The sequence below is a fragment of the Erythrolamprus reginae genome, chromosome 3 (assembly GCF_031021105.1).
Source record: "Erythrolamprus reginae isolate rEryReg1 chromosome 3, rEryReg1.hap1, whole genome shotgun sequence".
In the NCBI taxonomy this organism is placed as follows: domain Eukaryota; kingdom Metazoa; phylum Chordata; class Lepidosauria; order Squamata; family Dipsadidae; genus Erythrolamprus; species Erythrolamprus reginae.
In genome coordinates, this window is record NC_091952.1 from 120230409 (window position 1) to 120245464 (window position 15056).

At 41.0% G+C, this 15056-nt stretch overlaps 1 protein-coding gene across 1 annotated transcript in view; it reads left to right on the forward strand.

Moving 5' to 3' along the window:
- ABCD3 (ATP binding cassette subfamily D member 3) overlaps nucleotides 1-15056 on the forward strand; it is a 61579-nt gene that overhangs the window by 7030 nt on the left and 39493 nt on the right. The window contains exons 2-4 of the mRNA XM_070746515.1: nucleotides 4844-4877; nucleotides 11153-11251; nucleotides 14467-14555. Coding sequence (XP_070602616.1) covers nucleotides 4844-4877; nucleotides 11153-11251; nucleotides 14467-14555 — 222 coding nt within the window. The remainder of the gene's footprint in view (nucleotides 1-4843; nucleotides 4878-11152; nucleotides 11252-14466; nucleotides 14556-15056) is intronic.

Here is a 15056-nt window from a genome sequence, read left to right on the forward strand (position 1 = left end):
CATAACCAACACTTTGAATTGTGACCGGAAACTGATCGGCAACCAATGCAGACTGCGGAGTGTTGGTGTAACATGGGCATACCTAGGGAAGCCCATGATAGCTCTCGCAGCTGCATTCTGCATGATCTGAAGTTTCCGAACACTTTTCAAAGGTAGCCCCATGTAGAGAGTGTTACAGTAGTCGAGCCTCGAGGTGATGAGGACATGAGTGACTGTGAGCAGTGACTCCCGGTCCAGGTAGGGCCGCAACTGGTGCACCAGGCGAACCTGGGCAAACACCCCCCTCGCCACAGCTGAAAGATGGTTCTCTAATGTAAGCTGTGGATCAAGGAGGACGCCCAAGTTGCGGACCCTCTCTGAGGGGGGCAGTAATTCCCCCCCCCAGGGTAATGGACGGACAGATGGAATTGTCCTTGGGAGGAAAACCCACATCCACTCTGTCTTATCAGGGTTGAGTTTGAGTCTGTTGACACCCATCCAGACCCCAACAGCCTCCAGGCACTGGCACATCACTTCCATTGGTTCATTGACTGGACATGGGGTGGAGATGTACAACTGGGTATCATCAGCATACTGATGATACCTCACCCCATGCCCTTGGATGATCTCGCCCAGCAGTTTCATGTAGATATTAAATAACAGGGGGGAGAGGACCGACCCCTGAGGCACCCCACAAGCGAGAAGCCTACAGGTCGACCTCTGACCCCCCACTAGCACCGACTGCGACCGACCGGAGAGGTAGGAGGAGAACCACTGAAGGACAGTGCCTCCCACTCCCAACCCCTCCAGCTGGCGCAGAAGGATACCATGGTCGATGGTATCAAAAGCCGCTGAGAGGTCGAGAAGCACCAGGACAGAGGATAAACTCCTGTCCGGGGCCCGCCAGAGATCATCCATCAACGCGACCAAAGCAGTTTCCATGCTGTAGCCGGGCCTGAATCCTGACTGTTGGGGGCCTAGATAATCGGCTTCTTCCAAGGACCGCTTGAGCTGGAGCGCCACCAGCTTCTCAATAACCTTCCCCATAAAGGGAAGGTTGGAGACTGGACGATAGTTATTAAGAATGGCTGGGTCCAGGGAAGGCTTCTTGAAGAGGGGGCGCACAAGTGCCTCTTTGTAGGGAGCCGGGAAGGACCCCCTCCCCAAAGAAGCGTTGACAATCTCCTGGACTCAGCTCCATGTCACCTCCCTGCTGGCCGAAACCAGCCAGGAGGGACACGGATCCAGTAATCAGGTAGCGTAAATCACAGCTCCAATGGCCTTGTCCACTTCATCAGTTCCTAAAATGCCATATGCAAAGCTGGAGTAACGTCTCCAAAGCATGAGGCCTGGATAGGTTATTATGGAGGATAGACCAGGGGTAGGCAAAGTTGGCTTTTATATGACATGTGGACTTCAACTCCCAAAATTCCTGAACTAGCATAATTGGCTCAGGAATTCTGGGAGTTGAAGTCCACATGTCATAGAAAAAACAACTTTGCCTACCCTTGGGATAGACTGTTACCCAAGCAGCAGATTCCCCCTCTCCATGTCTCTGAAATAATCCAATGGAATGGCAAAGTCAATACGATTGGTTTCAGCTATGTCGCAGGAATTATCAGAACATGGCTGTACATAGTCACAAATTGCTTCCGGGGCTCTGGATTTTGCCTGAAGGTTTACTCCTGAAGCCTTTTCCAATAATGGATATAGCCACAAGGCAGTGGAGTTTTGCAGTCAAAGTTTTCCTTCTCCTAGAAGATGCTTTTGCCACTTTATCTACCATTGGGATGTAGAGCGCTCTTCGGCCTTCAAAACCGTTGACCATCTTCTCCTGTAAGCCTGGAAAAGGGCCCTTACAAGGTGCTACCAGCCGGGCCAGCTGGTTTTTTAATGAGGTATAACTCTTCCAACAACGTTGCAACAAGAACTATATATAGGTGGCAAACTTCTGATCTACTTTCTCATCTCCTTTTTCTTCAAAGAGGAAAAGGAGGGTTGGCTTTTTGAAAGCATGACTGTGTCTGTTGATTCTTTTTGCAATTGTTTGCTAGGCTTCTTATCAGTGTGAGAAATTACTGTCACAGCTCCATCCTTTCAACACAGTGAAAGTTAATGCAGTTCCCCGTTGGCAAAGGAGGGATCTGTTCTGATCTTGTGTGATATTTGAGCAGAATCTGGAAATGGCATAGTAGGTAAAGGAGTTTCTTATGCTTATCAATTAATCCTTGATATTCCAAAACCTTGCTAGATGAAGAGAAAGAGCAGTGACAGCCAAAGAAAAGAAGTCTGACAGGATTATTTTAAATCTTAGCTTCTTATGAAATCAAACCTCTGAAGGGGCTATGAGAAGAATGTTGCCTTCAGATTGCCATCTGAATATTTACATGAGAAGTCATTTCTTTATCACAGAGAATAATGAGAACTGGTGTGAGAACTTGGATGTCCTCTTAGATGTCCTCTTAGCTCTGGTTGTCATTAAGGAATATCTTATTATAGAAAGTTGAATTATTTATTCTGACCCAACATCCAGGAGGAAGGTTCTATTATTTAAATGCTTGGATGAAATCTTGCCTTTCTTAGGATGTGTTCAAAGTCCTGCTACGGATCATACAATACAGTTTTTAGTTTTTTTTAAAAAAGCGGTGTGTATAATAGAGCCTGGGTGGTGCAGTGGTTAGAGTGCAGTGCTGCAGGCTACTTCAGCTAACTCCTAGCTGTAGTTCAGCAGTTCAAATCTCACCACCGGCTCAAGCCTTCCATCCTTCCGAGGTGGGTGAAATGGGTACCCAGATTGTTGGGGGCAATTTGCTGATTCTGTAAACCGCTTAGAGAGGGCTGTAAAAGCACTATTATACAGTATATAAGTCTTAATGCTATATAAGTCTAAATTCTATATTTTGTTTTAAGCCGCCCCGGGGCGGTATATAAATCTAATTAATAATAACTAACTAAATAAATAAACAAATAAATAAACAAACAAACAAACAAATAAAAGCAACTAGATTAGTATTGGTTTTTATTTTTCTTCCTATGTCTGTTTTAATGATTGGTTTGAATAAGAATAGAATTGATACTCATTTGGCAATAATTTACTTGTCTGATTCTATTTTTGGAAAGCAGCATAATGGTGCCTTCTTGGAGGTTGACCCCCAAGTAGCTACAGCTGGACTGAAGAACAATAAAGCAAGAATATATAACAGTTACTTTTGGCCAAAAGCTGAAATAGTTTGCCAGAAAGTTGTACTGGAAAGAACAAGTGAAGCTTGAATAAAAAGTTAGGGAAGGCTAGGAGGAGAACTACATTTGGTTTCACTTAAACATTAAATTAACTACAATTAATTATTCTTTATACATGTAATAGATATGAGAATTTTTGAAGGCGCTCTGGAGGATGGACCAAAGGAGTTTGGTCCACATGCAGTTAGGGATGCTAGGTTCAACATTTGAGTGATGGAGGAATTACATTACATTACATTACATTACATTACATTACAAGGAAAACAAAGATCATGTAACATTTAAAATATGGGTAGTTCTCGACTTAACAGCCACAATTGAACCCAACATTTCCACTGTTAACCCAGACAATTGTTAAGTGAGTTGTGTTCCATTTTGTGATCTTTTTGCCATGGTTGTTAAGCAAACATTGAAGTTGTTAAGTGAATCGTGTGGTCATTAAGTGAATCTGACTTTCCCTTTGACTTTGCTTGTCAAGAGCTCCCTAAGAAGGTTGCAGATGACAATTTATTTATTTATTTAATTGGATTTCTAGGCCGCCTTATTCCTGTGGACTCGGGGCAGGTTCGTCATCACTAATCTACGACAAGAGATATTTGTATACATTAATACAGAGTTTTGTTTAATTTTCATTTGTCCACTACAGTATTTCTCCACTACAATGTTGGAGAGGCTTTTTTGCTTTTGTTTTTACTAAACAAGTGTTCTAGAAGTAATAAAAAATCTGGCTGGTTCTCCAGCTTTGGAGTTAAGACAATCTCTTTAAGTTGAATGGATTTGTAAAAAAATGGGCTTATTTCTTGGAACAGTTGTTTTACGATTGTTTGTTCAATTTTTAAATGGAATTGTTATTCTAACTCTGTGAAGCCTCACAAAGTCATTTAGAGTGGGCAGCCTAGAAATGTAATAAATATATAACCATTAGAAAACAGTGTGATCTATATATATGAGTGAAATAAAGTAAATATATACCGTCTAAAAGATTGTCAGTTTTTTGATACATTAAAAATATTGCAAATTGTAATAGGGTCCCCAGATATTACTAAATTACAAGTCCTAGGAACTCACCATTGCCATTCAGGTGACACTACCAAAAATTATAGCTTGATGGTATTTGAATGGATACAGGTTCTCCATTGTAGTTTATTTCACATCAATGATATTAAAACATGTTGACTTAATCTTATTAAAATAAGTTATAGACTAATACCTTTATCAAGTGAAAATTAATTCAGAGTTTCTGTGCAATTGGAGCTATTTTTATTCATTGATTTTACCAGGTAAGTGTATCTGGGTTATTACCATCTTTTTTGTTATCTTGAAATTATATAATTCTGTTTTTATTTTTCTCAAAAACATTGGGACATATTTTTAAAGTTATGGTTTAAGGCACAAATGCTTTATCATTTAAATTAGACAGGAAGCAATCCTACTGAAGATTATAAAATCAGGAGAAATTGAAACAAAATTAGCTAATATAAATTTAACTAAAAATATCCAATGGATAGTAGTATGTGCATTCTGATTGTATTTGGTAAAGAAACAACTTTAAGAATGTGTTCTGTTAATTTTGTATAGAAATGTGTTAGAAACAATAAAAGTAAAATAAGTTTATTATTTGCAGAAAGAAAAATGGAAAACATTCATCCAGCGGTGAGGTAAGTTTTACTACAATTACCCTATCAAATCTAGATCAGATGATTGCTGAAAGTCCATGAAATTATGTTGTTTGTACAAATATGCTAAATATAATAAATAAGAGGTTAGAAGAATGTTTTAGCTATGGAAAAACAGAGTACAGTGATCCCCCGGGTATTGCGATCCCGATCATTGCGAAACGGCTATATGGCGATTTTGCAACCCGGAAGTAAAAACACCATCTGCGCATGCGCGCCCTTTTTTTCTATGGGCACGCATGCGTAGATGGCGCCGGGCAGATCAGCTGCTGGGCGGCTTCCCTAGGTCTTCCCCCTCTTGCTGGCGGGAGGGCGAGCGGCGGGCATCAGCGAGGAGTTTCCCCACCGCCCACGCAAACTCCTCGCTGCCGCTCGCCCGCCCTTCGCCCGCCCACGCCGTTCATTCTCGCCGCTTCCCAGCTGAGTCCTGAAGTGAATTGGCTTCAGGACTCAGCTGGGAAGCGGCACGAGCGAGCGGCGCCACGCCGTTCATTCTCGCCGCTTCCCAGCTGAGTCCTGAAGCGAATTGGCTTCAGGACTCAGCTGGGAAGCGGCGCGAGCGAGCGGCACGAGCGAACGGCTTATCCGCCACCTGCCTGCCCGCGCGCCCGCCTGCCCTTCGCCCGCCCGCGCCGTTCATTCTCGCCGCTTCCCAGCTGAGTCCTGAAGCCAATTCGCTTCAGGACTCAGCTGGGAAGCGGCGCGAGCGAGCAGCGCGAAGTGAACGGCTTGTCCGCCGCCTGCCTGCCCCCGCGCGCGCGCGCCCTTCGCCCGCCCACGCCGTTCATTCTAGCCGCTTCCCAGCTGAGTCCTGAAGCGAATTGGCTTCAGGACTCAGCTGGGAAGCGGCGTGAGCGAGCGGCGTGGGCGGGCGAAGGGCGGGCGAGCGGCAGCGAGGAGTTTGCGTGGGCGGTGGGGAAACCCCAGCGCCGCTTCCCAGCTGAGTCCCCTTCCCAGGAACCCCAATCTTCGGCTCCTCGCTAGCGCTGCGGAAGTAAAAACACCATCTGCGCATGCGCAGATGGTGTTTTTACTTCCGCAGCACTACTTCGCGAAAAACCGATCATTGCGGGGGGTCCTGGAACGGAACCCTCGCAATGATCGGGGGATCACTGTACCCATTTACCGTATATACTCGAGTATAAGCCGACCCGAGTATAAGCCGAGGCACCAGTTTTTGCCTCAAAAACTGGGAAAACTTATTGACCCGAGTATAAGCCGAGGTTAGAAAATGCAGTGGCTACTGGTAACTTATAAAAATGGAAACCAATAAAATTACATTAATTGAGACATCAGTAGATTAAATGTTTTAGAATATTTATTTTAAAGAAAACCAGTAAACTAGCTCTGTAAATTTAAAAGAGGGTAAACAAAAGCAATCTGGTAATAACAATAAATTAAAAAGTAAATAAAGTAGCTCAATCAGCAACCAAGCTAAAACCTATTTCTAACCCTAACCCAGGGCTCTTTAAACTTGAGTTTTTAGAAGCCTGGAGAAAGCTCATGCCGCCCCCCCCCCTTTAGCTTGCTGGCTGACTCGCTGGCTGGATCTCCCACCCCTGATCCTCCCTCCTCCTCATCTCCCTTTACTGCTCCATGTGTTGTGCGGGGAAGCAGATTTGCTAAAGAGATCCACTTGGGATGGCAGCAGGGGGAGGAGGAGGAAAGGAAAGAGCTGTTCTCCTCCTCCTTCCCCTGCTGCCATACCAAGTGGATCTCTTTAACAAATCTGCTTCTCTCTCTGGTTGGGGGCTTCTAAAGCCTGGAGAGAGTTCATGCCATTCCCCCCCCCTCCACTTTAGCTTGCTGGCTCTCTCCTCCTCCGTCTCCCTTTATTGCCTCATGTGTTGTTCGGGGAAGCAGATTTGCTAAGGAGATCCACTTGGGACAGCAGCAGGGAATGGAGGAGGAGGAGTAGGAGTAGCCTGCAGCCGCAGAGGAAAAAGAGGAAGAGGAAAGAAAGAAGAACCCTCGCCTCTTTCCTTTCCTCCTCCTCCCCTCCACGACCGGAAAAGAGGAGAAGGGGAAGCAGCCGACAGCATAATTATTTATTTAAGTACTGGTATTTTAAAAATAAATTTAAAATCCTTGTAGCGGCAGGAGAGCGAGAGAGAGAGAAACGAGCCTTTTCCTCGGAGGAGCAGTTGGCTGGCGTCTTTGCTTGAGCCGGGGAGAGGAGGCAACGGCCAGACCTTCCCCACAGCCGTTTCGCTCGGAGAGCCCTTTGCCCTTAGAACTGGAGCTTCTGTCTTCTCGCAAGTGCCTCCTCTCCCGGGCTCAAGCAAAGGCACCAGCCAACCGTTCGAACGGCGCGCAAGAGGGGGAAAATGGGAAGCTGGTGAGGTGGGGGGGGGGGGCAAGATCATCCGATGGCATGGGGTGAGGTATCATCAGTCCCAGTTATACATCTCCACCCCATGCCAATGCAGTGAAGCGGTGGATGTGATGTGCTGGTGCCTGGAAACTGTAAGGATCTGGATGGGGACCAACAGGCTTAAGCTCAACCCAGACAAGACCGAGTGGCTGTGGGCATTTCCTCCCAAGGACTCCTCGATCTGTCCGTCCATTGTTCGAGGGGGGGCGAACATTGTCCCCCTCAGATAGGGTCCACAACTTGGGTGTCTTGACCATCATCTTCGGCTGGGGCCAGGGGGACCTTTGCCCAGGTTCGCCTGGTTCACCAGTTGCGGCCCTATTTGGACCAGGAGGCTCTACGCACAGTCACTCATCACCTCCCATCTCGATTATTGCAACATGCTCTACTTGGGATTACCCTTGAAAAGTGTTTGGAGACTGCAAATAGTCCAGAATGCAGCCACAAGAGCTGTCATGGCTATACCTCGGTATACCCATATAACACCTATGCTCTACCAGCTGCACTGGCTTCCTATTAGTCTCTGGGCACAATTCAGGGTGTTGGTTATTACCTATAAAGCCCTATCTGGCTCAGGGCCAGACTATCTACGAGACTGCGTCCTGCCACATACTTCCCAGAGACCAATAAGAGCTCACAGAATTGGCCTCCTCCAGGTCCAGGTGATTAAACCATGCAGGTCGGTGGGACTGCAGGGGAGGGCCTTCTCTCTGGCTACTCTGGCTCTATGGAACCAACTACCCCCTGATGTCTATACTGCTCCTACCCTACTGGCCTTCCGTAAGGCCACAAAACCTGGCTTTGCCGGCAGGCCTGGGGGCCATGAATTGTACATCCTTCATGGCCGAACTGTATGAATGGTGTGCATACATATGATTATGACTGTTTTTTATACAAATGGGTTTTATTACGGGGTTTAGTTTTAGATAGTGTATTATATTCGCCTTGTTCTTATTGCTTGTATCTTTTTGTATTGTATTATATTATTTTGTAAGCCGCCCTGTGTCCTTCAGGATTGGGCGGCATAGAAGTCGAAAAAATAAATAAAATCTGGCATACATACATACATACATACATACATACATACATATATATATAAATAAATAATTTTTTTTGCTGAATTTGAAAATTAAGGGAGACTAGGATAGATCTATTTCTGCCTTATTTTGGCCTCATCAGCTAGCCTTATCCATTGGGACTTGAACCTGCAACCTTTGCCTTGTAAGGCAGAGAATTATCCTCTAGGCTACAGTATCCAATCCCTTCAGCTCTGCACCAGGGAAGGGTTACATATTTTTGTGTCGAATCATCCTGGTGTATTGAAGGAACATTACAGCTCTTTATTTGCCTCTCGGCCCAACCCAGGGCCATTTCCAAGGCAGTTAATTTTATTGATAGCTGACAATTCTATCCGTATGTGTCACATGTTTTTTTGCTGAATTTGAAAATTAAGGGAGACTAGGATAGATCTATTTCGGCCTTATTTTGGCCTCATCAGCTAGCCATACCCACTGGGACTTGAATATATATATATATATATATATATATATATATATATATATATATATATATATATATATATATACACACATACACTTTTTTTGATATTGGCTAATACAAAAATAAAATACAGTACTTTCCAATAAGGCTTTCAGGGAATTGATTAAAAAATGGAGTAATAAATATTAGATCTGATGTCTGGTAGAAGTAGTAGAACATTAATATGATTTAAGAATTCTAAAGCTTTGATCTACTAGAATAAATTTGAAAAAAAGTTTATATCCACTAGTCTTAGTAAAAGGAAGATGATAACTAAATGGTTCATACTGGCCAACGTAAAATGTTTTAAACAATGCAGCTTTTCTTTAAGATAGTATCTGTTTTACAATATTTACATCATAGTGAACTTAACTGATATCATTTATGTGTAGGCTGTTTTAATAAGTACATTTCTTAAAGTGTTTTATAATAGTTTTCCTTTTGTGGCAATAATATATCAAAATATTTTCCTTAAATCTCTACTATGTACATTTCCATTCTTAAGAATTGAGCATACATGTGTGGATACTTAATAGGGACATGGAAAATATTCAAAAGAAGTGCTTTTCAAAGGGGTTTATTCATGTGTAAATAAATCTCCTCTTTTTGAAAGATTTAAGCTGCTGCATTTTCTGCAAAACTTGTGCGACTAGTTTGAGGGCTGTGTTTGTTTATCTGGGACTGAATTTGATGGCTGTGCTGGACAACCTTTGAAACAGCCACATTGGCTCAGCAAAGGAGGCAACTGCTTTAACGCTTCAAAGAGAGATACTTCATTCACACTTTTCAAAACTCCTCTTTAAAGCACCCTATTTACCTATTTATTCTATGCCACTGTAAAATATCCCACCAAATTGTAAGCAAGTTCACTTGCACTGCTAAAATATGTAAGGTCATGGTTTTATTCCTGAATATAATCCAGGAGGAAGAGAGCTGTTTTGCCTTTTTGATTTTCACCTGGAAATAACAGAAAAATTACTTGCAATAACCCAATTTGATGTGGGAAGTGGAAGGGCAGTCATGTACTACTAACTTCATCTCCCAGTTCTGTCTTTTTGGTCTATCCTGGCTGGCTAGATTTACAACCTATCTACAGTGGTACCTCTACTTAAGAACTTAATTTGTTCCATGACCAGGTTCTTTAGTAGAAATGTTTGTAAGTAGAAGCCATTTTTCCCATACGAATCAATGTAAAAGCAAATAATGCATGCAAAACCATTAGGAAAGAAATAAAAGCTTGGAATTGGGGTGGAGGAGGAGGAGGAAGAAGAAGAGGACAGTCACTGCCAAGGGAAGAAGGTGAGGTGAGGTAAATAAAAAAAATCCAAAACTTTAAGGCAAAAAAAAAAAAAGAGGGACTCTAAGGCGACGAGGAGGAGCACGCGCCTCCCATACACCCGGCGCGAGGCTGCCTCCCATACACTGCGTCAGAGAGAGAAACCCAGGCGGGGGAGAGGGGGAACCTCCCACTTCTTTGACCAAAAGGCGGCTGCTGCTGCTAACTGCTTCCTCTTCCTTCCCATGCTGAAGGGCTCCCCTTTCCTCTTGCTCACTCGCTTTGTAGCCGGCACTTTTCCTTCACCTTTCCTCAGTTTGGCTGAAGCCAAGTTAATCCGGCCGGGGCGAAGTGCCCCCTTTTGCCTTTCCGCGCCCAGACGTGCCGGGTGTATGGGAGGCAACGCGAGGGAATCACCACAATGAAGTGATTTATTCCCTCTCCAAGCGCCCAGAGAAAGGAAAACTCTACATTCGTTCTGGGCTGCCCAGAGCGAAGGGAGCGTTTCTTTTCTCTGGGCGCTGGCAGAGGTTTATTCCCTCTCCAAGCTCCCAGAGAAAGGAAAATGCTTCATTCACTCTGGACTGCCAAAGCCTCCTTAAGCGCCACCGAAAGGCTCCTCTGGCAGCCCAGAAAAGCCCGAGATGGCTGGGATTAAAGGGGGAGTGGCAGGAAACTAGCTGGGCCTTCGTGCTGCTCTCAAATTTCCTGGGAAATTTTTCCAGGCTCAGGTTCTTAAGTAGAAAATGTTTCTTAAGAAAAGGCAAAAAAATATTGAAACCCGGTTCTTATCTAGAAAAGTTCTTAAGTAGAAGCGTTCTTAGGTAGAAGTACCACTGTATTTGATTCATTCAGGAATAAGCATTGATAGAATAAAGATACAATATTAATATAATGAAAAAAATGGCAAGCCCTGTTTCTTTTGCAAAGCAAAAGCATTGATGTTCTTTATTTGATAGATCTAGGATGCATAGAGTAATTCACATTATATTGTTTAGCTGTGTTGAAATAATTAAGATACGCATGTTTTATTGAGACTATTTCTTCCTGTAATCTTTTAATATGCAGAAAGAAGTCAAGAAAGAGCGAGCTGTAGTAGATAAAGTATTTGTTGCAAGAATTTGTCAAATTCTGAAAATTATGGTCCCTAGGACATTTTGTAAAGAGGTAAGTTGCAAATATAATAATAATAATAATAATAATAATAATAATAATAATAATAATAATAATAATTTATTATATTTGTATGCCGCCTCTCTCCGAGGACTCAGAGCGACTCACAACAGCAGCAAAATACAATATGATACAAATACAATACTAAAACTAATTTAAAAACCCATTATTACTAAAAACATTCAATTCTACACAATCACACCATTCTCAAATGCTAGAGTCAGAAAGATGGGGGGGAGGATTAGTCCCCCTATGCCTGGCGGCATAAATGGGTCTTTAACATCTTGCAGAAGACAAGGAGTGTGGGGGAAATGTGAATCTCCAGGGAGAATTGATTCCAGAGGGTTGGGGCCGCCACAGAAAAGGCTCTACTCCTAGGTCCCGCCAGACAGCATTGTTTAGTCGACGGGACCCGGAGAAGGCCAACTCTGTGGGACCTAATTGGTCGCTGGGATTCGTGCGGCAGAAGGTGGTCCCGTAGGTATTCTGAGAGAAGAAGATGAGAAGAACCAGTCTAATACTTTTGTTATGAAACCTTACTAGCTTGTGGTCTTTCAGATGTATTTTGGCTGCAGGTTATTCATTTCACTCATTTGAAGCCTAAAAATTTAGTAATTTGCAATTGCTGATTATGCCAAACTGGCTCCTGAACATTTTTATGGTTGCTTGTGTTAAACCTATACTTATTAATTGCAGCTGCAAATGCTGCAACGGTGATGCCCACACATGTCTGCCCAACATCTGGCAGAACATTTCATGCCCATATAGGCCTTACCACCCACCTGTGGACACATTGTGTACATCCCACAACCCATTAGATGTCAAGGTCCTCTTCGAACACGATGGAAGAACATCATACTAATGTAGTATCTGGCAGATGGTTATTCTTCTTAACTTGAATTAGTTAAACATTGAAAATCAAATGCTGTAATTTGACTGCTGTAGTTGTTCTTAAAAGAATCCAAAGCAGCCATCAGGAATAGCAAGTCTGCTCTCAGCATTAGGCCTCAACACAATGGAAGAATGCAGTGGGTATGAATAAGTACTACGTAATGTGTTTCTAGGATTTTTCTTTTGACTGGCACTCTTGTTTATAAAGTTTGAAACTTTTTCAAACTTTATTTGATAGACAGTGGAGATTTGCCACTCTGTTCGTTAAAGATACAAATTGCGTCCTAAAGCAGGGCTGTTCCTATTTTAACAAATACAAATAGTGTTAGAAGTTGTAGCAATTTTGCACGTTTCGTTCATTTCAGCAGTGTATGATATATTAATATGCTGCATTAAATTTTCTAGAAGTCAACCACCTTGGAGATATTAAAGTACATGTTAGGACTAGTAGTCAGGTTGCCCTGGAAAAAATTATGCATGCAAATAGACATTGTGTACACACACACACACACAATGTGCAGTACCTTCAAAGGTACAATTTGTTTTTCTATTTTGATCATTCAAATAATGAACTGAAAACTAATTAAACTAAATTAATTAAGCAAGACCCTAGCAATAGTTTTCTAATGCATAGTAGTTACTCTGCTTATTTTAATATATTTTTGTTTAGCATTAATACTGAAAAGAAATGAAACAAGATGAGAGTTTCTTAGAAACAGAAACTATTATTTGCCTGAACTTTTCTAACAGTACATATTTAAAAAGGCTGACTGTAATCCTTTTTTTTAAAAACTTCATTAGATTTTTCAAATAAAAAGATAAAAACTAGCAAAACCCAACAAAAATTAAAAGAGAAAAAAGAAAAGAATGAAAAGAAAAGAAAGTTAAAAGTATAGAAAGAAAAAGAAATGAAAGAAATTGCTTCTGACTTTCTTTTACAACATATATAAGTATAAATATACATTGCACTCTTATTTACAACAAACTTTTTTCTCATCATCTACTATTTTTAATAACATCACATTCATATGACATCATTCATTTTTTTCTATTTCTGAAAAAAGTCCCAAAGGGGCTTCTAATCAACATTAAAATTAATCAGAATCTGTTTGTCCCTCTGTCCTAAAAGGCGTATCTCTGATTTCCATTGTATATTAATTTTTAAATTTTTTTGAATTAATATATGTACTTGAATACAATTTTTAAAATGTGTTTACATGTTCACCAAGCATAATAAAAAGTCCTCTCTTGTTGTACATACTTCCAACATATAGTCGAGGTACTTTTAAACATTTTAGAGAATTTTTCCAGGGACAAATGTCAATAGGACGTCACTTTTTAACACCAACACCAAATCAACTGCAAAAGGTTTTTTTTTTCATTTTTATATCCACTATCTTCTCATCTTGCCCTAGGTCTATTCATAACGTCAAAAATCAAAGTAAATAAAAGGGGGGATAATGGGTATTGGGCAGCCTATCCTTATTTCCTTATGTATCTCACAAGGTTTAAGTCTCCATTAAGAATAATTTATTCTGTGAAGTATACATTGATTTTACCCATTTTATAAAAATCGCCCCAATATTTGTATCTTTTAAAATTTTACACACAAAGCGTCAATTTAAATTATCAAAGGTTTTCTCTGCATCTTAAAAAAAGAAGAAGAATGAGACTTGTTTTCATTGGGCTGTTAAAAATATTCTATAATGTCTAATAAAATTCTGACATGAACTTATGATATAAGTTAAAAAAATTATAATATTGGCCTTCATGAATAATTTCTTGTAGAATGATTTTCAGTCTATGTGCTAAAATTGCTGTAAATAACTTATAAACAGTCTTTGGTAATGACATTGCCCTGTAGGGTTTTTGTGGAAGTTAAATCTTGAACATCTTTAGGTATTAATGTTATGTTAACCTTTTTCCAATTGGTCACAATTCAGGCACTTAAAAACTCAGTTACTTTTAATGACTATTGCAATATCCTACTGTCATGTGATTACTATAGAGAGAGTTGCAAGTCATAGTCACATGATGTTTTGCTCAACTGCAGGTGATTTGCTTAATAACCATGATAACAAAAATGTAAACTCAGATTCAGTCCTATCATGTCTCACTTAATAACCACACTGTTTAACAGTGATTTTTCTTCTGGTCCTTATTTTGGTTGTAAGTCAAGGACTATACTACCTATTAGGAACAAATTAACTTTATTTTAGAGTCTAATTTGTATTGATTCTTTTTGGTTGGAAAAGATCTGTGCAGCGCTCCTAAAATTAATACAATTCTAAATATTATTTCTGTCTTTCTTATAATAGACAGGTTATTTAATACTTATTGCCATTATGTTGGTACTTCGCACATATTGTGACATCTGGATGATTCATAATGGGACAGTTATCGAGAGGTAAGAGTCATTTATATATTCCAAACCAATTTCCTATCATTATTCTTCTATGCTACCATATATCAGAAGCTAGTACTGTACTGCTATTTTTAGAAACACAGTGCATACAAATAAATGATGTTTGACTTAAATGAGTAAATAGAAAGGTTTCATCCAAGTACAATACAAAATCAAAACTTCTTTCTAAATGATGATGCCATGTTAAGCCACAAGCTTTCTCTATTAGTCTCTCTTGGAGCTGCCTGGAGGAGAAAGTCCCACTTTTAAACTAAACTATGAATGTGGCTCATAGAAAGTTTAAGGATCAACCTTGCTCAACTGGTGTTCTTTGCAAAAATCATAGTTTTCTCCCAAATCCCAGATATGTTGGGATTTCTCTCTCAGAATTCCCTAGTAGCATAACTACCAGTTATGTTGACTGTGAGTTTTTAAAGTTGGTATTCCAACATACTTACGTGTGTCAGCCAACCATATATACATATTTATTTTATGGAAGGTAAT